The sequence below is a fragment of the Octopus bimaculoides genome, chromosome 1, assembly GCF_001194135.2.
Source record: "Octopus bimaculoides isolate UCB-OBI-ISO-001 chromosome 1, ASM119413v2, whole genome shotgun sequence".
Taxonomy (NCBI): Eukaryota; Metazoa; Mollusca; class Cephalopoda; order Octopoda; family Octopodidae; genus Octopus; species Octopus bimaculoides.
Genome location: NC_068981.1, coordinates 188,916,250 through 188,940,182, shown reverse-complemented (window position 1 = coordinate 188,940,182; position 23,933 = coordinate 188,916,250). Strand labels below are relative to the sequence as shown.

The 23,933-nt window shown below is 34.1% G+C and overlaps 1 protein-coding gene across 17 annotated transcripts in view; it reads right to left on the bottom strand.

Moving 5' to 3' along the window:
* The window catches only part of LOC106875208 (dual specificity calcium/calmodulin-dependent 3',5'-cyclic nucleotide phosphodiesterase 1A), a 1,568,460-nt gene that overhangs the window by 71,534 nt on the left and 1,472,993 nt on the right, over positions 1-23,933 (bottom strand). For all 17 annotated transcript variants that reach the window (XM_052973317.1, XM_052973316.1, XM_052973336.1 and 14 more), the window contains one exon: positions 11,557-11,670. In XM_052973317.1, the coding sequence (XP_052829277.1) occupies positions 11,557-11,670 (114 nt within the window). The remainder of the gene's footprint in view (positions 1-11,556; positions 11,671-23,933) is intronic.

Genomic DNA, 23,933 nt, shown 5'->3' with positions numbered 1-23,933 from the left:
ATATATATATATATATATATATAGACACCCACATATATATGCATACACACACACACACATACACATATATCATCATCATCGTTTAATGTCCGCTTTCCATGCTAGCATGGGTTGGATGATTTGACTGAGGACTGGCGAACCAGACGGCTGCACCAGGCTCCAATCTGATCTGGCAGAGTTTCCACAACTGGATGCCCTTCCTAACGTCAACCACTCCGAATGTGTAGTGGGTGCTTTTACATGCCACCGGCACAGGAGTCAGTCCAGCAGCACTGGCAATGACCTCGCTCAGGTGTTTCGTTCACGTGCCAGTAAGGCAATGCTGGTAACGATCACACTCAAATGGTGCTTTTTACGTGCCACTGGCATGGAAGCGAGACTGCTGCTCTGGCAGTGATCCTGCTCGGATGGTGCTGTTAGTGCTTCACTGGCACTGGTGCCAGTCATCGAATTTGGTTCAATTTTGAATTCGATTTCGATTTCACTTGCCTCAACAAGTCTTCGCAAGCAGGGTTTTGTGTCCAAAGAAGGAAAGGTATATATATATATATATGCATACACACACAAGCACACACACACACAAGCACTATCAGCTGTGTCACCTAATTAAATATATCCTCAGTAAAATATCTTAACACACCCCCTAATACTTACACAGAGATTAACTGTGGTAGCAATCATCTTATTAGCCCCAAATGCTGTTCTGGGATGTAGAATGCTTTTGGTAAGGGCAGAGGAACAGCAACCGTCAGGGTTTGAGTTTAATTTACATGCATACAGAAATAGACCAGACACTGGAGGAAGTACATGTTTCTAAGAAATTTAAAATCTTTTTGGAATAGTGGATCTTGAAGGGCATAAAGCTATAAATGATAGCTTGTAAATATTAGATTGTGAAGCATTCCTCCCCCATTTTCACCCACACCCCCCATTTATATATCAGCACATATATCCCTTCCTCTCCCAAAAAGTACCCCCACCCAGAACTGCTTCCCTCATTCATCATCCTTGCCCTCACTATTTCAAATAATCACTTCTGTTCCATGTTATCAGCCACTGTTCTCCACCCCCCTGCTATATTCCATTCTTAACACATCACTTGTCTACTATCATTCTCAATACCTTTCCATCATGACCCACCTCTTTAGCCCCTTGTGCATCCCTATATGTCCCTCCACCACTTTACTCATCATTCTACTACTCTCTGTTCTATTCACCTTTCTGAGCAACTCCTATTTCTCCCACCTTACCCCCATAGAAAAGGGAAATTTCGACCTCTTATGGAGATAAAGGTATATTTTAAGGGCAATTAGTTGATTTTTACAGTAATAGTTTGTTATTGTTCCAGTAAGTACTAAGGCAATATGAAATCTAGCTTAGAATTCACTATGAACATAAAGTATAAAACATCCAACTAGATATAAACCACGGTAGATACTTATGAGTAGAATACAGCAAGTGTATTCTTTTCTACTCTAGGCACAAGGCCCAAAATTTGGTGGGAGGGGGCCAGTCGATTAGATCGACACCAGTACGCAGCTAGTACTTAATTTATCAACCCCAAAAGGATGAAAGGCAAAGTTGACCTCAGCGGAATTTGAACTCAGAACGTAAAGACAGACGAAATATTGCAAAGCATTTTGCCTGGCATACTAATGTTTCTGCTAGCTCACTGCCTTATACAATATTTTCTACTCTAGGCACAAGGCCCAAAATTTTTGGGGAGGGGGCCAGTCAATTAGATCGACCCCAGTACACAACTGGTACTTAATTTATCAACCCCAAAAGGATGAAAGGCAATATCAACAGTTAGGAGGCTGTAAAGTAATATAATGGTTATTCCTGTTTTTCTATAGCGTTAACATTCTTGTAGACCAGTGTTTCTCAACAACCATTCTTTGCCTATGGTCCCCTTTGATTCCTACTGTATATATATTGTAGAAGTATGTCCAGTTTATAGCACATAAATCTTAATAAAATCTTATATGGACCTCCAAGGGTCATCTGGACCCTAGTTGAGAACCACTGTGCTAGAATATGTCAAGTATTAACCAAAGTTAATTAACGTCCAGTACAGTAGAAAAAGTAGAACTTAGATAAAAATACAAGATGAAATGGGAAAAAAGAGGAAGAGGCCATTTCCCATGTGTGAATATTTACATGATATTTTCTAATTTTTTTAGTTACAGTAATGATTTTTAGTTCTGACACAAGGTCAGACATTTTAGGGGAGGTGAGTGGTAGCTATATCATTCCCAACTAATCTATTGGTACTTATTTTTTTAGTAGGTTCCCAGACATGAGGAAAGTAATGTCGATCGTGAAGGGATCCAAACACCAAATATATAAAAACAAAACTGGATGGTACAACAAAGTGTACCATTTCTGAGATTCCTTTGACCTCACATTTTCAACACTAGTAATATTTTACCAAAGTTATCATAATCTTGTTTATTTTGATGGAATGAAAAACAAAATCAAAAATAAATAGATAAGAATGAGGTGAATAAATGTTGAAGTATGGTGAGCTAATCTATGGAATAATGGGATTTTTGTGTTATTACATAATCAGCGCAAAAATGTGGTGTCCAAGATCCTTTACAGAGTTTCCAATATAGGTAAGAGAGAGAAGTGGGGTAAGATACTTTTAAATCTGAGATCTGGCCTGAATGTCTGCAATAAAGTGGATACAGCAGCTAAAGGCACCTAAGAACCCAGTATCAGTGTTAAACTATGTACCAGATTAAGTCTATCAGTCAAGTAGACCATGATGGGATTTGAACTCAGATGCCAAGAGTTGAAACAAATACTGCAATACTGATGGTATAACAATTTTGCCAAGCCATTGCTCTAGATTGGTACTTTCTTCATTGATTCTCTAAAGGGATAAAAGATAATGTTGGCCTTGGCCGGATTTGAACTCAGAACATAATAAGCTGAAATAAATATTCTTTTCTATTCTAGGCACAAGGCCTAAAATTTTGGGAGAGGGGGCTAGTTGATTAGATTGACTCCAGTATGCAACTGGTACTTAATTTATTGACCCCGAAAGGATGAAATTTAAACTCAGAACGTAAAGACATGAAATACCGCTAAGCATTTCGCTCGGTGTGCCAATGTTTCTTATTTCTTTACTGCCCACAAGGGGCTACACACAGAGGGGACAAACAAGGATAGACAAACTGCATAACTGGTACTTATTTAATTGATGCTGAAAGGATGAAATGCAAAGTTAACCTCGGCAGAATTTGAACTCAGAACATAGCGGCAGACGAAATACCGGTAAGCATTTCACCTGGCGTGCAAACGATTCTGCCAGCTCGCCACCTTATGCGGGAATAAATATTACAAAGCATTTCACCTGCTATTTTAATGACTCAACCAATTTGCCATTGAGGATCGTGGGATTACAAATGAAGTTGACATAAATGAGAATTGTCCAAGACTAAGACTATTTCACTTTATGCTAACAGAAAAATATCAAACTAGACCTTGGCCACTGTAGTAAAGTAATAGGTAAGCAATATCAAAGAAGAACTCTATTAGTAAATTGTACAGTTAAAAATATAAAGTTTCAATGATCTAAGAAAACTATTCAAAACTAGGTTATAGTTCTTTAGTTCTTTCGAGAATAACAAAATGATTTATATAAAAAAAAAGGCAAAATGTATGTATTTTCTTCCTTGATTACTTAAAAGCTAATTCTTTCAAATTTGTATTTCTCTAAATATATTTTTTATATATTAAAAGATTTTAAATAAAGTTTTCTTATTTTCAAAGGCAGCTAATTTTACAGCTAACACAAATTTGATTATTTCCACTCTTATTTCATTCTAAAATCATATTTTATATTTAGTATAATGAAATATGTTTACCATGCAGACTGTTCAGTATAAGACAACAGAGATATTAATATAAAATTCAATTGAAATGTTTGTCTTTTTTTTCCCCTTTTTTTAAATCTGATAAAATCCTGATAGACTTCTGAACAGTTTTAGAAAGATAACTGAAATTTCATTTTAGGTATTTCTATGAAAATTAATATTTTTCTCTTCATGGAAGATAACTTTAATAAAATTAATTAAGTAAAAAACAATAACCATTTATTATTTCAAGGAAAGTGGAGTAATGTTGTTAAATTTATGAATGGAATGAAGATAAATATAAGTCGTTTTCAAGCCTACATCAGGAACATAATGCAATTCAAATCCATGGAACAATTGTTGGAAAATATCAGAAATGTAGATCTAAAATGGTATTCAAATAATTCCTTGAGTCAAATTAATACAAAACAAAATAATTAAAAATAGATGGCAGAAATTTATATTCTCAATTGTTTCTGCTTTTAATGTCAATGTAATTATCTTCAGATTGTTCCTTTATGAAAGTTTCCTGAAATAATAATTGGCTCTCAGAACATTGATCCAGTTCTTTCATAAACGTGCCTTTGTTTCTAATAAAATGGATGTTCAATCAAGTCAGTTTTCATAAAGTTACTTATAAATTGGAAAAATTAATATTTTTTTAATGTTTAATTACTACATACAGTGCAAAGTAAAGGTTATAGATTTTCAAAATAGCAATGGTATAATTTGCAGATTGCTTGATACAGTTTGATGATTTTGTTTGCAGGTTTTAAAACTACTACTATAAAGTTAAGATGGCAAAATGAGAGAAACATTAAAAAGTTGTGGTGTTTATTCTGGCTTTCTGTATTCTGAATTAAAATCCTTTCAGAGTTAATAAATAAAGTACTTGTCCAATACTGGAGTTAACTTCTCTAACTCTCATTTACGGAAAACTGTCTTATTCTGAAAATAAGGTTGAACTCTTTACTCCATCTCACTACTGCTCTCATAATAGGCACAGCTAAGATGACCACACTGACCAAAAACAATCATATCTTATATAACCTAAAGCCTTCCTGTCCTCAGAACTCCTTTGTTTAGAGTCAGTAAACCAGTTCCTAATATGCACACCAATTGTCATTTGCTCTTTAAAAACAAACATTTTATGAAGATTTTAGTCATGAGAAGAGGCAGCACCCATAATCCTGATAGATTGGTCAGGGGGGAATTTTTCATGTTAAGTTTGAATATCTGTAAGCCTATGATTGCCAGAAGAGCAAAAGTAGGCAGGGAACTACAAAGAGTTGACATTCAGGGGGTATAGTGGGTTAAGAAAGTGGTTACTGGAGTTTGGGTGAGAATGAGATGAAAATGAATATGTTTGATGAATTTGGGTCAAGGTGATATACTATTGAGCTAATTCTGAGAAGTAGAGATCATTGTAGTAATGGTAGAAAACTCAGAATGACAGGAGAATGACAGGGCTAGAAGTTTGTTATTTATATGTTTTCCAAAGTTATATACAAAGTTCTAAAGAGTTTATTTGAAAAAATTTTATGCGTTAAGAGAGTCTAACTATTAAAACCAATATTTTATGTATTTAGAAGTTGTAGGGAATACACAATACACAAATTTAATTTAATGAGTATTTTGCTATTAATGATACAAAAGAAAATTTTGCAATTGAAACTAAATTTTAGAAAATGTTAACCAGTCAAATGTTAAATATTTACATCTGATGATAGGACTTAATTGCTATAAACGCACCTTTCTGAATATTCTTGAAATGTTTTAATCAAATTCAAATAGATAAAATGTTGATAATACAAATTGGATTAGAAATAACTCTTGTATTAGAAACAGATGAAAAATTCTTTTTTAGAACTTTGTTCTCATTTAAATATCCACTAATTTTATAGATTTATATAATTTTAACAAGAACATACACAGTTGAAACATTGCACAGAAACATACAAAATATAAAACTTTAATTAAATCAAGATTAAAACAGAATGAAATAAAAATATCCACTGAAACAGCAATTACTTAAACTAACATATGTGCACAAACAATGTGTTCATAGAGACATTTTAACTAATAAGTGTATCCACTTATATCACAGAAAACTTCATATCCTATAAAATTAAGTAAGGAATGAATGAATTATTTTTCTTCAAATAATTTAGCAAAAAATAATGAAAAGCAGTCAATGATGCATGTGTTTTAGAAATCTTCTCAGTTGATAAAATAAAAATTATACCAGCAAGCAGAATCTTAATTAGTTTACTCAACCTGTCCATTGCAGCATCTAAATTTCTTTAAAGAAAAATTCTCAACCATCTTTAAAATGAAAACTGCAGGCAGTAAATGTTTAGACAATTTTCCCAAAATAATTATGGCTTAATCATAGCGAGATCATTGATCAAATGCAAAAGTTTGACCTATTTTGATACACTGGACATCTTATTCCTGGATTTCTGGATCTGTCAGTTGTTCCTAATAATTTCATCAGTTATACCTATGGCAAAAGTCTACTCAAGTAGGGGATACTTGGCATCAGCAATAGGAGCAGCAAAAATAATTGTATGCATGTGTTTACATGTCATACGCACACACACGTACATACATACATACACACACACACACACACAAGTATTTGTTTTAGAAGAAATTTAAAATTCATTTCAAGAAATGATATTTTTGCACTAAAATACATAAAACATAATATTGCAAAATAAAAGAAAAAAATCAAAATAAAACATTAGTTTAATTAGATGATATGAGAAAAGATGGCAGGCAATCATTCATTTTAATATCTAAATAGAATAATAAATTTTTAATATGAAATATTTTGGTGTAAAAGAATTACATAATGATAAATTGCTTTGAGCCCCTGAACATACATTACTGAAAATATTCATATAATTTAGGCCATTAAGATATAAAACCATACCAATATTTAGAAAACAAAATTCATCTTTAAAATGAATTTTAGAGTGTGAACAAAAAAGAGAATGAAAGAAAGACAGAAAAGAAAAGACAAAATTATAACTTTTAAAATGCCTGAAATCCTTTCAAATATTGCTGGGTAGAAGCGAGCATCCATAAAATTTGTATGCAAAAGTAGTAGTTAATATTTTATCAGCATCAAATACATATATATATATATGTATATATATACATATATGCGTGTGTGTATTTATATGTATATAAATATATATATAAATGTATATACATATATATATATATATACACACACACATATATATATATACATACATACATATGTATATATATATATATATATATATATTATTATTATTTTCTATTTGCACATGCTAAGTAGTTAATTTTATTGAAATACTAGCACCAAGCTCATACTTTAGATATCATGCCCTATATAAAAACAGTTATGCTTGGAATCAACTAAAAAAGAAAGAAAACAGCAAGTTATTGTGAAAGAAAGAATGTCTTTCCACACTAAACTTACTGATAATATATATATGTGTATATATATATATATAAAGACAATTAAAACAAATCTACAGATTTATAAAAGTGAAATTTTGATAAGCTGCAGTAACTTCTCTGAGTGAATACATTGTATTCATTTATAGATATTGTTATTTGAATTAATTCACAAATAAGTCAAGCTATAATTCTTCAAAGTGTATATTTTTACATGTTAGATATAAGCTTGGAAATAAACAAGGTACAATAAAAAAGGAACTGGTGACTATCAAATGGTTTCCTTCTTTTTTTATGGTTTTTCTTCCTTTTCATGCTTTGTATCTGGGTCCATATTCAGATTCTATATATGTGTTTGTTTTTTTTAATAAATATTTAGCAGAAGCAACAGAGTAACTCTAGGGTTGAAATGTTTCATGCATTAGCACTTATCAAACTCTTGACCCTTGAGTCATGTTGCTGCTTCCGATGTGTGTGTGTGTGTGTGTGTATATATATATATATATATATATATATATATATATATATATATATATATACATATATATATATATACATACATACTTATGTGTTGAGTTCTACTTTTCTTGTTTGCCTCACCAATCCTGATTTAATATATACAAATATGTAGCTTGAAATGTTGCTCATTATAACTATCTCTCTAATCGTTTTCTCTCTCTAATGTGCTGTCAGAATCGTATGCACAGACTGGCATATTACCCTCATCTATTTGTTTTTCTATTAACACTAATGCCAATCAGGAATATTCTCTTATTTACAAGTGTCATACTTTACATAAAGTTTTTCCTGATATATACTTGGATTTAGAAATCATAGCAACAAACAAGACGATTTCAATGTTTTTATTCACAAATATGTAAATATTAATGCTATTAAAATTTCTTTCATTAAAAGCAGTCAAATTAAAGTTGATTCTCAATTAGGCCTACTAATTACATGTAGTATGCAGTTCTCTTAGATTTTGGTCTTTCTCTTATCCAGTTCTGACAACTAGTGAAGAACAAATCAATTATCTTTGACAGACTGAAAATGAATAAGAGTGTCTTCTTCGCAATTGAATTTTCTATCAGTAATTAGATACATAGCTCTGAGTTCAACATTATCACCCGTAATATTTAGTGAACACAACTCCTCAAGTTCAGATCTTGACTAAGATATGTCGACAACATCTTTTGAAGCAGAATACCAAACACTAATTGAACTATATCAAACACCACTTTGTATTGATGTAATTCACTGTATGGAAATGGCTGTCACAATGTCCCTTTATAGAAAACTGATGGCCACTTCAATTGTGAAATCCATCACACTATGCAGATGACAACTGAAATACCTGGAAGGGGATGAAACTGAATTTACAGAAAAAACATTTCGAGTTCAAATCCACTGGACTGAAGACAGATTTAGCTATGAGTAGATACCACACCATCTGATAAGGTTATTTGAAACAGACTGGTGTCTTATTGAGGAGACTTGTCTCGTCATACGGATATGAACTGTGGGCCTTAAAAGTCTTTCAGACATTTATATTTAACCACCTTGATGTTCAGATATTATACCAAAAACTGACAGCAGTATAAAAAAAATTCCCCAATAACACTAAAACTGCTAAGAAAAAGGAAAAAAAACTATATCACCTGAAGAGTGTATTTCTGAGAACCAAGTTTGTACCATATTACCCAAGAACTTACTGGCACTCAATCGATTATGATGATAAGGATTTCAATTAATTCAACCAACAGAACAAGCCTGATTGTTAAATTAATGTGCAAGTAGCTGAGTACTCCACAGATGTACATACCCTTAACATAGTTCTCAGAGAGATTCAGCATGACACTGAATGTGACAAGACTGGCCCTTTGAAATTCAGGTACTACTCACTTTTGCCAGCTGAGTGGAGTGGAGCAATGTGAAATAAAGTGTCTTGCTCAAGGACACAATGCACCACCGGGAACTGAACTCAGGACCTTATGATCATGAGCTGAATACACTAACCACTAAAACATATGCCTTCACTTAGTCCAATGAAAGTCATCTTAAATTACAGCAATATACAAAAGCTGGAATTCACTCTAACATTACCCCCACTGCTATGACTTTTCTGAGAAAATACAAAGAATCTATGGATTGTATAAACCTGGTAACAGTATTCACCAGCATCACTGAAGTTTAAACAAGTCTTAAACTTGGTGGAACCTTCTGAAGAAATGAAGAGACAATGAATAGCATCGTAGACATTTGTAGAAACATTTATTAAAGGAGAACTCTTTACTGTCAAAATTAACTATTCAATAAATCTGATTTGAAAATAAAATATGAAGACAAGAATAATGTGGATCTGAAAATTCCAAAACATTGCTGAAATACATTTGCATTATTAACAAAAGAAACTCGGAAACATTTTGAAATAAATGGTGTTTATAGAGAATCTGATTAACATACGTAGTGCATATCTCAGTCGAATAAGCTATGCTTTTATTGAGATAAGTTTAAATATTTTGAAATATTGATGCCATTCTGTTGGTTATCATTTAAAGTGCAGTTGATAAGGACACTGAAACTTCATGAGTTGCAGAATAAGTTTAATAATTTAAATCAGAAAATACTGGGAATTTTGGTGCCCATGACTGACAAATTTCATTTGCTACCATCTATACATGTGCTTTTATGCACCAAGCACCTATACGAGAGGATCTCTCTAGGCTAATAATGCAGTATTTGGTGTTTTAACAAGGAATCCATGTTAAGCTTGAATATAAAGAATACCTTGTGGTATTAATACTGCTTTCATCGTTAATGATTAATTTTTAATACGACTGATGAAAGTTTAAATTTCAATCAGTCTTTGCTTCTTTAATAATCACTTTTTTTTAATAAATATAATATAAAACACAATTAATTTGAGTAAAAATTTTAAACAATAGAAATAACTTAATATTAACCATAATAGACCAAAATGAGAATCTGCCTACTGCATGTTCAAACTACTTTTGGATGGATTTTCAAACTATTGATGGATATCAATAGTCAGAAATTTGCAATCATTGGATGAATATACTAATATATAGAAATCAATAAAAATGAACAAAAGTTATAAATCTTTTTAAGAAAATTTATAAAAAGAACTGAAAAGAATATTAAGAAAGTAACACTGGAAGAATATAGAAATTCAATCATTGATCAATATTTCTCAAATGTAAGGGTGAAAAATAGGGTCAATCACTGACTTTCTTGTGTTTGACGAGCTTATTGCAATCAACCACAGCAATGTTTATTAATCTCAGTAGTTTATCAACAAGTTACTTACTCAGTACTTCCACTGTTTATAACATTAAAAGTATGGTTCCAAAGTACTTGTGTACATTTAATGGACTGCACTACTGAGAATTATGCGTCTTGATCTTGGACATGACACACCAGAAGTTATGAGATTCAAAGAGTAAACACTTTACTTGACATTACTTTTAATTTTGATATTTTTATTTTGAAAATTGTAATTTATTGCACATTAAATGTGATATAAACATTTTAAGGTCAAAGAGATTTGAGAGATATCATATATTTCACATATCTTCATTAAGTAGTAATCAAGAAATTTGCCTTTAATATAATGTAATCTTGCTAGAAATTGTTAAAATGATTCTCTAATATAACTCCTCAAATTCTCTTTTAAGAATTTAATCTTATTAATAGCAGAATGTGTAGATCTAGAGTTTACTTTCTGAAAGAATACAATACAAATAATTGAAAATATATTTCTACTGAAACGAATGTATTTTACAATAATATACATATTTCTCAGAATGATAAGCTACATATTAAACAGAATGAAATCTGGATTATTCTCATAAAATATAACATACTGCTCTTACCTTTTTATTTTCAAATATAAGAAAGACACAAAATTAAACAGCTGATTTGCCTATTTTTATATTTTTGTATCCAGAGTCAAATAATACTGATACAAACTGTTTAAAAACATCGGGAAAAATTGTTAAATATAAAATTCACAATAACTTTTAACTTAAGTTTTATTTTCTTCCTAAATTCAGTTTTGTTTTAAATCTATATTTTAGCGTTTTCCTTGTAAATCAACACTATATCTTAAACATAATGTAAGAAATTAATTTCAAAAACAAAATATATCTTTTAAATTGTTTTTAATCAGTTATCATTAAAGCATTTAAATAAAGTGCATGAATATTAACTATATACTTACTTTGTTTCATCAATATGCACAGCCTCTAATACATCGGCTGCATAAGCGAGGTTTTTCAACAAATCTTCCTTGAGGATATCATCTTTAAAAACACGGTCATATATCTGCCGCATTCTGAAATAGTGGAATTTTCAAATAGAGGCAGGTGACATAGAGATTTATATTGGATAAGTAATATACATAGTACACACACATACAAAAAAAAAGAGAGCATTCATCATACTATTGCACAAACAATATATCAGATAGATGAAGAAATATTCAAGTTAAGGCTAGGTATCCAATCTCTGCACAAAAATTTGCAACAAACTACAAATAAAAATTTTAAAAAAAACAATGAATAATACATTTCAAGCCAGGCTGCACACAATTCTGGTTCACAGATAATCCATGGGGGCTTTTATGTGATAATTTGACCTGCTAAAACATAAACACATCATACTCTACTGTTAAGGGAATGGGAAGGTACATTGCACAACATAGATAGGATGATCAGAACTGATATGACTTTGATTATATATGCATTCTGTTAGTGCTGATCAAAGACAGATCAATAATAGCAGCAAGCTACACAGCCAAAACAGCATATTGTCAATGAAATAGACGAGGACATATTAAGAGCACAGTTTGTTGCACAAACATTAATCAAATGGAAGAGCAACTCCACAACACTGTCTTTACAACATTTCTACAACACACCAGAACACCTTTCTTACATTTCTACAATGATTCTACAAAACCATTCAGGCAATTTGTGATTTCCTGGCAAAATGTTGTGTAACTGTTCTGTCTGTGTTGTCAAAGATGTCTATGTGTGATGATGCAAGAGAAAATCTTAATCAAACTTCTACAACATCCAGTAACACATTTATAACAATCTACAACATAGCAACATTTGTACAACACTGTATTAACACCACTACTATGACACCAATCTAACAATATTTCAGAACACTGCTACATGAATATCCTATCAACATTTCTGCAACAATGTCTTATAAAAGCATCATGAAATACTTTTACAACCATTGAAAACACTACTAATATATAAATAATCCAATCAACATGTCTACGAAATCATTCTAATATCACTAATATGCACAGGTATAGCTATATGGTAAGAAGCTTGCTTCCCAACCACATAGTTCTGGGTTCAGTCCCACTACTATAACCTCAGGGGATCTAAGGGATCTTATAAACAGTTTCTTATAAAAAAGTTAATTTTTCCTATGTATGGAGACTTTTGAATGACCCTGTATATATATATATATATATATATATATATATCATCATCATCATCATCATCATCATCGTTTAACGTCCGCTTTCCATGCTAGCATGGGTTGGACGATTTGACTGAGGACTGGTGAAACCGGATGGCAACACCAGGCTCCAATCTAATTTGGCAGAGTTTCTACAGCTGGATGCCCTTCCTAACGCCAACCACTCAGAGAGTGTAGTGGGTGCTTTTACGTGTCACCCGCACGAGAGTGTGTGTGTGTAAAAACAATAAACATGAAAATGAACTGGATGAAGTTTAATGAATATAGCATTAGGTTTCCATTAGAATGAAGAAAGTGCCTTAATGTTTCAGGCATTAGTCTTTCATCAGAAGGGGGAAAAAAAGACCAAAAGAAGCATAGGAATCGTGAGAAAGAGAAATAATAAGTGTATAAAAGGAGAAATCGAGGGAAGGGAGCAAGTGGTAGGTGTGTATACTTTTATACTGATGAGCAATTGACATATAAATGGTCAGAATGTTACTAGCGGTTTTATAGATTGTAAGCTTATGCAACTGGTCTGCTTAAGCAAGGATAATCTGCAACTAAATGACAATAACAAACACATCAATGATCCTGCAAGAACATACTAGACATAGGAGGGGATGCAACATTCACAGCCTGGGACATTGTACTTTATATGATAAACTCTTATAACTTGGAGTACATGACATAGTTCCCAAAATGGTAAATATCTGGAGCACTGGATCCATTGTCTGCACCTAGTAAATATATTGACTACCTATGTGGTACTGAATTGTTTCAACAGGACTGACTGGGGCTAACAACAAAGAATTACATCCCAAAATCTTTCATCTCTTTAAAAATATGATATGACCATCTTCCAAAACTCACTGTTCAATATCCTTTACATTCTTGACTTCTCAGGATTGCATCCTCAGAGAATGTCTCTCCTACCCGTATTTATTTTCCATATACTAACCTTTAACTTATCAAATTCGTTCTCAGCTTCATATAGAGTGTAACTAATCATATTTTTTTACTTATTCAATCTAAAGTAACTATCTTAATTTACTATTAATATTATTTTCCTATGGTCTACTTATGCAAGATTTTTAAAAAGTGTTAATTTAACTAAGGAATGATATTAAAGACATCGTTTATCAAACACACATTTATAGCATATTCAAGACTGTTAAACTATGGAATGAAATTGAAGCCATATGTTCACACCATTTATATAATATAAATGGTGTGAACATTTTTATGGTATATATTTATTATTCATAAGACAATTCATTTAGCAAATATATATTATGAATTGATGCATACACACATATACATATTTGTATGTACACACAAACACATGATTTGATAACAGTTTAACTCAGCTCCATGCAATTTAGTTTTGTAGACTCACAGAATGAACCTGTCTCATCAGGAATCTAGATGCCTGGCAACAAGAAGGGCATCTGGCTATAGAAAATCTGCCTCTATAAAGTCTGTCCAACCATGCCAGCATCGAAAAATGGATGTTAAAACAATGATGATGATATATTTTATTTTGGTCAAGTCAAGGGCTTCAGGCAAGTTACAGTTTCTAACAATGCAGTCCTTGGACACTTTAGATCCTGTTAACTCATTCGTGCCGGAATTTTTCTAGTGAATGAAATTGTCTGAAAATTCACAGATACTATTATTTTGACCTAAATAGCAACTGAAAAAAAAATTTCATTGAAATCCATTTGATACAGACTACATATGCATTAAGAACATGTTTCATTCTTTGATACAGATCATACACAAATCACAATTTGTATCAAGTATTTGTTTTATACCCTTATAAATCATCATTTTAAACAGATGATCAGCATGAATGGGTTTAATCTTTCAGCCCATGCCAGCATGGAACATGGAGGTGAAATGATGATATAGATGTGGCTGTGTGATTAAAAAGCATACTTTCTAAATTTACAATTTCAGGTTTAATCCCAATGTGTGGTATCTTAGGCAAACATCTTCTACTATACCTCTGACCTGAACAAAGTATTATGAGTGGATTTGCTTGATGGAAACTGAAAGAAGCTCATGTGTATGTGTGTATTTTTGTCTAACACTGCTCAATAGTTGAAAATAAGTAACATTCATTTTCATTCTTCTGTGAAAAACTTTTCAGGCCAAGGAGGAATACTTAGAAACAAGCAAGGGTTGGCACAAGAAGGGCATCTGGTCATTGAAAATCTACCCCAATAAATTCTGTCTGATCCATGCAAGCATGAAAAAGTGGGAATAAAAACAATGATGTTGAACAGTTATATCTTCTGTTCCATTCCAGAGTTAAGAATATATTTTCCGTAATTTTGTTTGCTGTTTGTTCCTTCTCGAACTATGTCTGGCTCATAGGGGCCGGTTTCCTGGTTTCATCGGCTCATAGGTTCCCTACATGGATGGGACACCGGTCCATCACAGGTGAGCTGTTAGATGCAGGAGGAAAGAGTGAAAGTTGTGGTGAAAGAGTGAGCAGAGGGTCGCCATTATCTTCTGCCAGAGCTATGTGGAGCTTAAGTGTTTTGCTCATAATCACACACATCACCTGGTCTGAGATTCGATCCCTCGACCGTGAGTCCACTGCTCTAACCACCAGACCATATGCCTCCACTAGGCCATGTGCCTTCAGTAATTTTGATCATAGTAGATTGCCTGTATCTCTTTCCACAGTGCATTCACTTCTTGATGTAAAGATAAAATGTGAGATTACAAGTCTCAAAGTAGCAGAGATAAGTAGTGTACAACTATGTGGTTTTCAAAATGTTCTTTCTTTAGATCGCATCATCTTGAGGAAAAACAAATGTTTTAGAAAAAAATACTTAGAATAATATTCATTTAGTTGTTTTTGTCATTTGACTGGGATCATGCTGGAGCACTGCCTTTAGTTGAACAAATCGACTTCAGGACTTACTCTTTGTTAGCCTAGTACTTATTCAATCAGTCTCTTTTGCCAAACCCCTAATTACGGGGACATAAAGACACCAACATCGATTGTCAAGTGATGGTGGGGGGTACAAGCATAGACACACACACACACACACACACACACACACACACACATATATATACAATATTTACATTTCACGGATATTTGTCCTCATCTTGTTTGTTGTTAACACAATGTTTTGGCTGATATACCCTCCAGCTTTCATCAGGTGTCTTGGGGAAATTTCAAACCTGGTTTCCCCAAGACACCCGATAAAGTCTGGAGGGCATATCAGCTGAAACGGTGTGTTAACAGCAAACAAGATAAGGACAAATATCCGTCAAATGTAAATAATGTACATATTTTCTCATCTCTTAAATATAGAACTGTAATATATATATATATATATATGTATATATATACATGTCGGGCTTCTTCCAGTTTCCATCTGCCAAATCCACTCACAAGGCTTTGGTCAGTCTGAGGCTATAGTAGAAGACACTTGCCCAAAGTGCCATGCAGTGGAACTGAACCTGGAACCATGTGGTTTAGAATCAAGTTTCTTACCACACAGCCATGCTGCGGCTATATATCATTTATATTTATTTCATGGTTCTGTATTAACTTCAAGAAAGTACAGGTACAGCTAGTAAAAACTAATTATACAACTAAATAGATTGAAATGGAACATAAAATTTAATGTTTTGCATACAAAAAAAAAAACATTATACACCATTTTATATACTGTTTCTTGTATATGGTTATTGTGTACTAGAAAATATAGCTGTCAAGGAGTGTATTTCATCATAGATTTTTACCTGGTTCTATTTACGAGTTTTTCATTGTAGTACAAAAAAAAAAAAGGAAGCAAATTATGCATTAAAAACATAAGGTTGTGAAAGACACCAATAATGAGCAACAAAATTGTTTGTAAAAAATCTAATGGTAGTATAAATTATGGTTCATAGAAATATAAGATAAAAATGTCACACACACAGGCATGTGTGCACACACATATACATGTAAATAAGGTAGTAGATATTACATTTTAAAATGTCACTAAGTACCTAAAGTATATTAGACTGTATCGAGGTCAATTCGGTAAGGTTACCACAATCTTCCTTAATAATTTAAAAGAAATGAAATAAAATTACTGTACAACTGAATTGTTTATTTTTGAAGTGGTGGTCATAAACTGGGGGCTGAAATTTAATCTACCAACCAAAATCTCAGAATAAAGATAACCTGAACAAATACCACAAGGCATCTTGTCTGACACTTTAGCAATTCTACCAAACTTGGAATGGCACTTTATCAATGCTGAAATAACCAAGTTGACCTCAGTAGAATTTGGATACAACAGTGAGTCAGAACAAGAATTAAACTTCAGGACACTTTCTACGTATCTGCCAATTGATAGCACACTGTGACATTCATTGCTAAATGCCGAGTACCTTCCATTATTTTTTCACAAACAAGCACACACACACACACACACACACACACACACACACACACACACACACACACACACATACATGCATATATAAATATAACCATCAACTTGTATTATTCATTTTTTACACCTTGCATGAAAAAATTTTGCTCCATCTGCAATTGCATTGCTGGAAGTGGTCATGTGGTTAAAAAGTTTGCCTGAGAATCATACAGTTCTGGGTTCCCTCCAATGGCACAATTCCTTGGGCAAGTATCTTTTATTGTAGTCTTATGACTGTAATTGAATTGGCAAAAACTCTCTGTAAGCAATCCAAATGAACCATTCATGTTCTTGGGTGGTAGATCAATATTCTGCTCCATTTGACACCACCACATGCTAACCCTGGGTACTTTTAACATGGCCCTACCCTGTTGCAAGCATTTGGAACTGGTCTATAGTTTGTAAGAGTAATATATTACACCTCTCAAGGTAGGAGAGGTGGCAAGAATATCACAATGAATGTAGTTTTCAAAAGATGATCTTTCTTAAAATTACATCATCAATACCTTCAATGCTTTAGAAAAAAATGCAGTTTCAAAAACAAAAACATTTGTATTTCATGGTTTGCTTCTAACTTCTAACACTGTTACTGAGTTCAACTAACTGGAATTTCCACAGATACTGCTTGTAATAATTAATTATACAACCAGAGTGAAATAGCACACAAGGTTTAATGTTATTCATGCAAATTTATAACCAGTTTATGCAATATTTCTGGTATGTATTTATAATTAGTTAGTCTTAGAAGTTATAAGACAAGGTTATAGGTGCTTCTGCTACTTTTGGACAAAACCATAAAAATAAAAAAAAAAGAATCAAATCTGAAATAGAGGGATCTGCACTGGTAGATTGTCTGGTGTTTTTTTGCTTTGAAAACTAAAGAAATTTGTGAAAGAATAGATGTGGAATGTGTAGGTTGTTCTGCCTCAGGCATATAAATAATGAAAGCCTCTTGTTTAATTTTCATTTTTCTTCAGGATTAAAAGGAATTTGTGATAGAAAGAAAATTGAAAAATGGGAAAAGTTATTATCTTCAGATGTAGAATGTGATATGGAGGACATTACTAATGAAAGGGAAGAGGGATAAAAAGCTTGGTGGAATAATTTGTGATCTTTTGAAATTGGCTGAGTTTATTGGAGGAGATAAAAGGAGAATATCGGCAGCACATTCAGAGATGGAGTAGCGAGATTAAAAGCCATGAAAGCCTGTAATCAATTTCAGTTGAAGGAAATAGACCTGAACTTTAGCTGAGATATTCATCTCATACAACCGAATGTAATAATCAGTAATAAACAATACAGAGAAGAGAAGGAGTTCGAGCAATAAAACATAGTTTGACATTGACAACAAAAATGTTGCTTTCTGTAAGAAGTATATATAAAATGTGAGAAGCCACACGTCTGTGAGAGACATGCGAATTGGATATTGGAGATCTGCAGTGGCTGGAAAGAAATTAGTCATGTATGATTTGCTAGGTGTGTTCTGTTAGCATGAATGAAAGAGCACAAGTGAGCTAAAACAGCAAGTGGACTATAATAACAGCTGCCTGTTTGTGTAGGACGGTTGGTTGAACTAGTGGTGGACTTGATGCAAATGTACAGTGTTGATTTCATGATGAAGAGTAATTTACTGGTAACAGGAAGTTTAGTCTGACCACACCCCCTAGTGTATATTTGTGCCTATATGTATGCATGCATATATATATATATATATAAATATACATACATACATACATACATCTTTGTGTGAGACGTTTGACTGCATAAATGCCCGTCACACAGTAGAGATTTGCAACACAATAAAAGTTGCCCTGAAATGCTTAAAAGGTTATAGAAGAGTGATTTATAGAGACCCATTTTCCACAGATCTTTACATTCCTGTCAAAAGCATGTGCTTGTTTATTATATGTCTCTCTCAAGGCAGTATTTACGCTTGTACATGTTATACATGCAGGAGGAGAGAGTTGACAGAGCTTTGCAGAAGTTTCATTTCTTCTTCAACAAACACACTGTGTAGTACATAGACATTTTTTTGGTCGAAACACTTTCTTTCTCCTGCAAACATATCTTCACTTACACCCGAAATCCTAATATTAATTGCCATTTATAGTCTTAAGTATAAGACTAAACTGAGGATGGAGCTCATCATCATCATCATCATTGTTTAACGTTCGTCTTCCATACTGGCATGGGTTGACTGGTTTAACTGAAAACTGGGAAGCCAGGAGGCTGCGTCAGGCTCCAGTCTGATCTGGCAAGGTTCCTACAGCTGGATGCCCTTCCTAATGCCAATCACTCCGAGAGTGTAGTGGGTGCTTTTTACATGCCACCAGCATGGGAGCCAGTCAGGCAGCACTGGCATTGACCACATTTGTATGGTGCTTTTTACGTGCCACTGGCACAGGGAACCGATCAGGTGGCACTGGCATTGACCTCGTTTGGATGGTGCTTTGGAGCCAGTCAGGGGGCGGTGGGGAGACTGGCATCAACCCATGCTTGAATGATGCTTATTACATTCCCCCAGCATGGGTCCCAATCAGGCGGCACTGGCACTGGCCACAATTACAATTTCCATTTTGATTTCGATATTGACACCAAATGTAGCACTGAATTTATTTGTTGATGCTAACTTTGCTAATGATACTTTCATGTGTAACTCTCATATATCTATCTATACATAGTTTCTTTAGTGACCAGTTAACTATAGAGCAAAACTCTTGTCAAGAACCTTTTACAGATTAGTAAACAGAAAATAAAGTGGTTTAGTCTTACTAGTAATCTGGTTCTTGTGGTTTCCCATCCAAACTGTCTGCATCCTGAACTGATAATCCTACCCTTCAACATTCAAATCAATAAAAATTATCTGCATTCTATAGAAAGTACCCTTTATTTGTCTTCATTCTTTTGCAACAGAAATTGACTTTTTTCTTCAAATGTATTCATATATTGTAGTTTTATGCCTTAAACTATAATATTTTAAATAACAGTGTTAAAATAATTTCTCCTTATTTACAAAGTCATTATTACTTTATTAATTAATGAAAACCTAGGATCCAAATGACTAATTCAGTTGAAAGATATAATTAACCAATTTGCAATAATATTTTCTCTTGATCAGAGTGTTTAAAATATTTTCTTATTACATATATTTAATTCAATAAGAGATATTTAATTATAAATTTTATAAAATTATCATGCACAACACACATGTAGGGTACAACATATTGTTTACACTGGTCAAATTTTCATTCAAAAATCATTCACTGACAAAGATGGATGCCTTGGAACATTTGCCAGCAATTATAAGTTTAATCATTCATTCATTATTATAATTATTATTGCCATTCTCTTGTCCCCACTATCTTAAATAATTTGATGTTTCCAACAAGGGCAATTTAATTTTATATAGGAACCATTTAATTATATTAATTTGTAAGCAACGCAGGCTACAGTCATTGCGATTCCCCATCCGTCCCACTCCTAGCAGCTTGAGAAAACTTACATTAACCTTAATTCCACCTTCATCATCATCATCATCATCGTTTAATGTTTGCCTTCCATGCTGGCATGGGTTGGACGATTTGACTGAGGACTAGCAAACCAGAAGGCTGCACCAGGCCCCAATCTGATCTGGCAGAGTTTCTACAACTAGATGCCCTTCCTAATGCCAACCACTCCGAATGTGTAGTGGATGCTTTTATGTGCCACCAGCACGAGGGCCAGTCAACCGGTACTGGCAATGGCCATGCTCAAAATGATGTTTTTTATGTGCCAGACTGGAGCCTGGTGTTGCCATCCGGTTTCACCAGTCCTCAGTCAAATCGTCCAACCCATGCTAGCATGGAAAGCGGACGTTAAACGATGATGATGATGATGATGACTTGCACAGGAGCCAGTCCAGCAGCACTGGCAATGACCTCGCTCAAATGTTTTTTCACGTGCCACCAGCACAAGTGCCAGTAAGGCGACGCTGGTAACGATCACTCTCAAATGGTGCTATTTACGTGCCACTGGCACAGAAGCCAGACAGCTGTTCTTTTAACCCAGTGGTTCTCAACCATTTTTTGTCTATGGACCCCTCTGATTCCTATTATACTCCACTGGACCTCCATAGCCATTCGATGTGTATAAACGACATCCAACTGTATTTTTGTAATTAAACATCATTAGGAATTGTATACAAAAATTAAAATATCTGTAGAAATATAAGCAATTTATTGCACATAAATTTAACAACAAAATCTTATTTGGGCCCCCAAGAGTCATACAGACCCTAGTTGAGGACCACTACTTTAACCTGTTCTGAACTGTGCTGCAAGGTTGATACATCATCATCATTTAACGTCCGTTTTCCATGCTGGCATGGGTTGGACGGTTCAACTGGGGTCTGGGAAGCCAGGAGGCTGCACAAGGCCCAAATCTGATCTGGCAGTGTTTCTACAGCTGGATGTAGCTTCTAACGCCAACCACTCTGAGAGTGTAGTAGGTGCTTTTTACGTGCCACTGGCACGGTCCAGTGGAGCTGGCATCGACCATGATTGGATGGTGTTTTTTACGTGCCACCAGCACAGAAGCCAGTCAAAAGGGCACTGGCATCAGCCACATTCAGATGGTGCTTTTTACGTGCTATCGGCGTGAAGGTCACAACTACAATTTCCATTTGATTTGATTTCGATATTGATGTTGATGTATTTGACTCAATAGGTCTCCTCAAGCACAGCATGTCCCCCTACGATCCAAGGAACGTTTGAGTGGACTGTTTATACGACATGGGTGCAGGTTATACAGTTGAAGACAATCTGTTCTGAGAATCAAATGCATCCAGTTCCTGGGGTGAGGTGGTTGGTCACAAGCCATAACATCCAGCCACAAAAACCAATTAACAACCACAACATGCACAAAGTATTTAGCCAGTTTTTACTTTGTTGTATGTGCCAAATGTTGAAAGACTGCAGTGGGTGGCATAGTGTAAAACGTGCCTGTGAGTGATGATTTATATAGTTTGTCTGAAAGGACATGGGATAACTTTTCTAGTGATGGTGGTCTGATAATATGCAGTCAATATACACTGTAAGATGGTCAGTGATAGAAAGAACTATGTGTGATGTGGATTCTGCTGTCTGCATCACATGTTAACTATCCAAGACAGTAACTTCAAACAAGGACCAATACAAAACAGAAGGGATTCTTTAGGTCTTCTCACTGAGTCGACTTCTCTAATGCCTGTGCCATGATAAAATGCACCATGTACACTCTGTAAAGTGGTTGGTGAAAAAGGGAGGAACATCTTGTCATATGAACTTTGCCAAAAAATAGAATACATAGGCAAAATGTGGACTCTGCTAGCTACATTATCAGCTATCTGACGTAGAGAGTCATAACTATGAATAAGGATTGTCACAAACTCTGATGACAAATCCATGTCAGCATGGATAACTGGATGTAAAAATGCTGATATTCATGCTGTGTAATATAATGTAAATTTTGTTTGAAAAAGATACTATGAGTAGATGAATATACAGATTATTTATGCATGTGGTATGTATGTATTTGTGTAAGTGTGTGTGATATTTTTTTTCTTTTACTCTAAGCACAAGGCCCGAAATTTTTGGGGAGGGGGCCAGTCGATTAGGTCAACCCCAGTACACAACTGGTACTTAATTTATCGACCCTGAAAGAATGAAAAGCAAAGTTGACCTCAGCAGAATTTGAACTCAGAACATAAAGACAGACGAAATACCTCTAAATATTTTGCCCGGCATGCTAACATTTCTGCCAGTTTGCCACCTTAAGTGTGTGTAATATTATTATTGAAAAGGGTAGGGAGTTGTCAGAACTAGTGGAGCAACAAATAAAATGTAATATTTGTAGCACTCTTTATACTGAAATTATTCAAATCCACCCAAGGTCAGTTTTGGTTTGCATTCCTCAATGTTAAATAAAATAAAGTATCTGTCAATTACTAAGTTATGTCCTGGGTTGATATAATCAGCAACTAATCGTCTCCTTCTAAAATTGCAGACTTTGTGCCTAAATTAGAAACAATTATTTGATAAGAGGTGGACTGAGGATTTGATGGGAATGCTGGGGCTGGAGGAATCGGTGGAATGGATGGCAAGGGTGAATGGAGTGAGGTGGTATGGGTGTGTATTGAGGAGGGAGGAAGAACATGTTCTGAGGTGGGTGATTGCATTTGAGATAAAGGGAGCACAAAAATGAGGTAGACCGAGGAAAAGGTGGAGGAGGAGAAATGGGAGGGTTGGTTTGGAAAAGGAGGACGCCCAAAACCGGGCGAGATGTTGTGAGGGTAGTTGCTATGGCACTGAGGTAGATCCGGCCACCCCCATTAACAGGGACAAAACCTGGATTCGAAACACTGGATGATGATGATATTGTCGCAAGCTGAAACTTCTTGAACCATTGCTCTGAGTTTCATATTTCTGAATGTATTTTCACGTGCCACCGGCACAAGTGCCAGTAAGGCAACGCTGGTAATGATCATGCTCAAATGGTGCTATTTACGTGCCACTGGCACTGAAATATATATACACACACACACATTTGCACGCCAAACATGATCTTATATAAGCTTTGTATGCAAATTCACACACATATATATATATATATATATATATATATATATATATATATATATATATATATA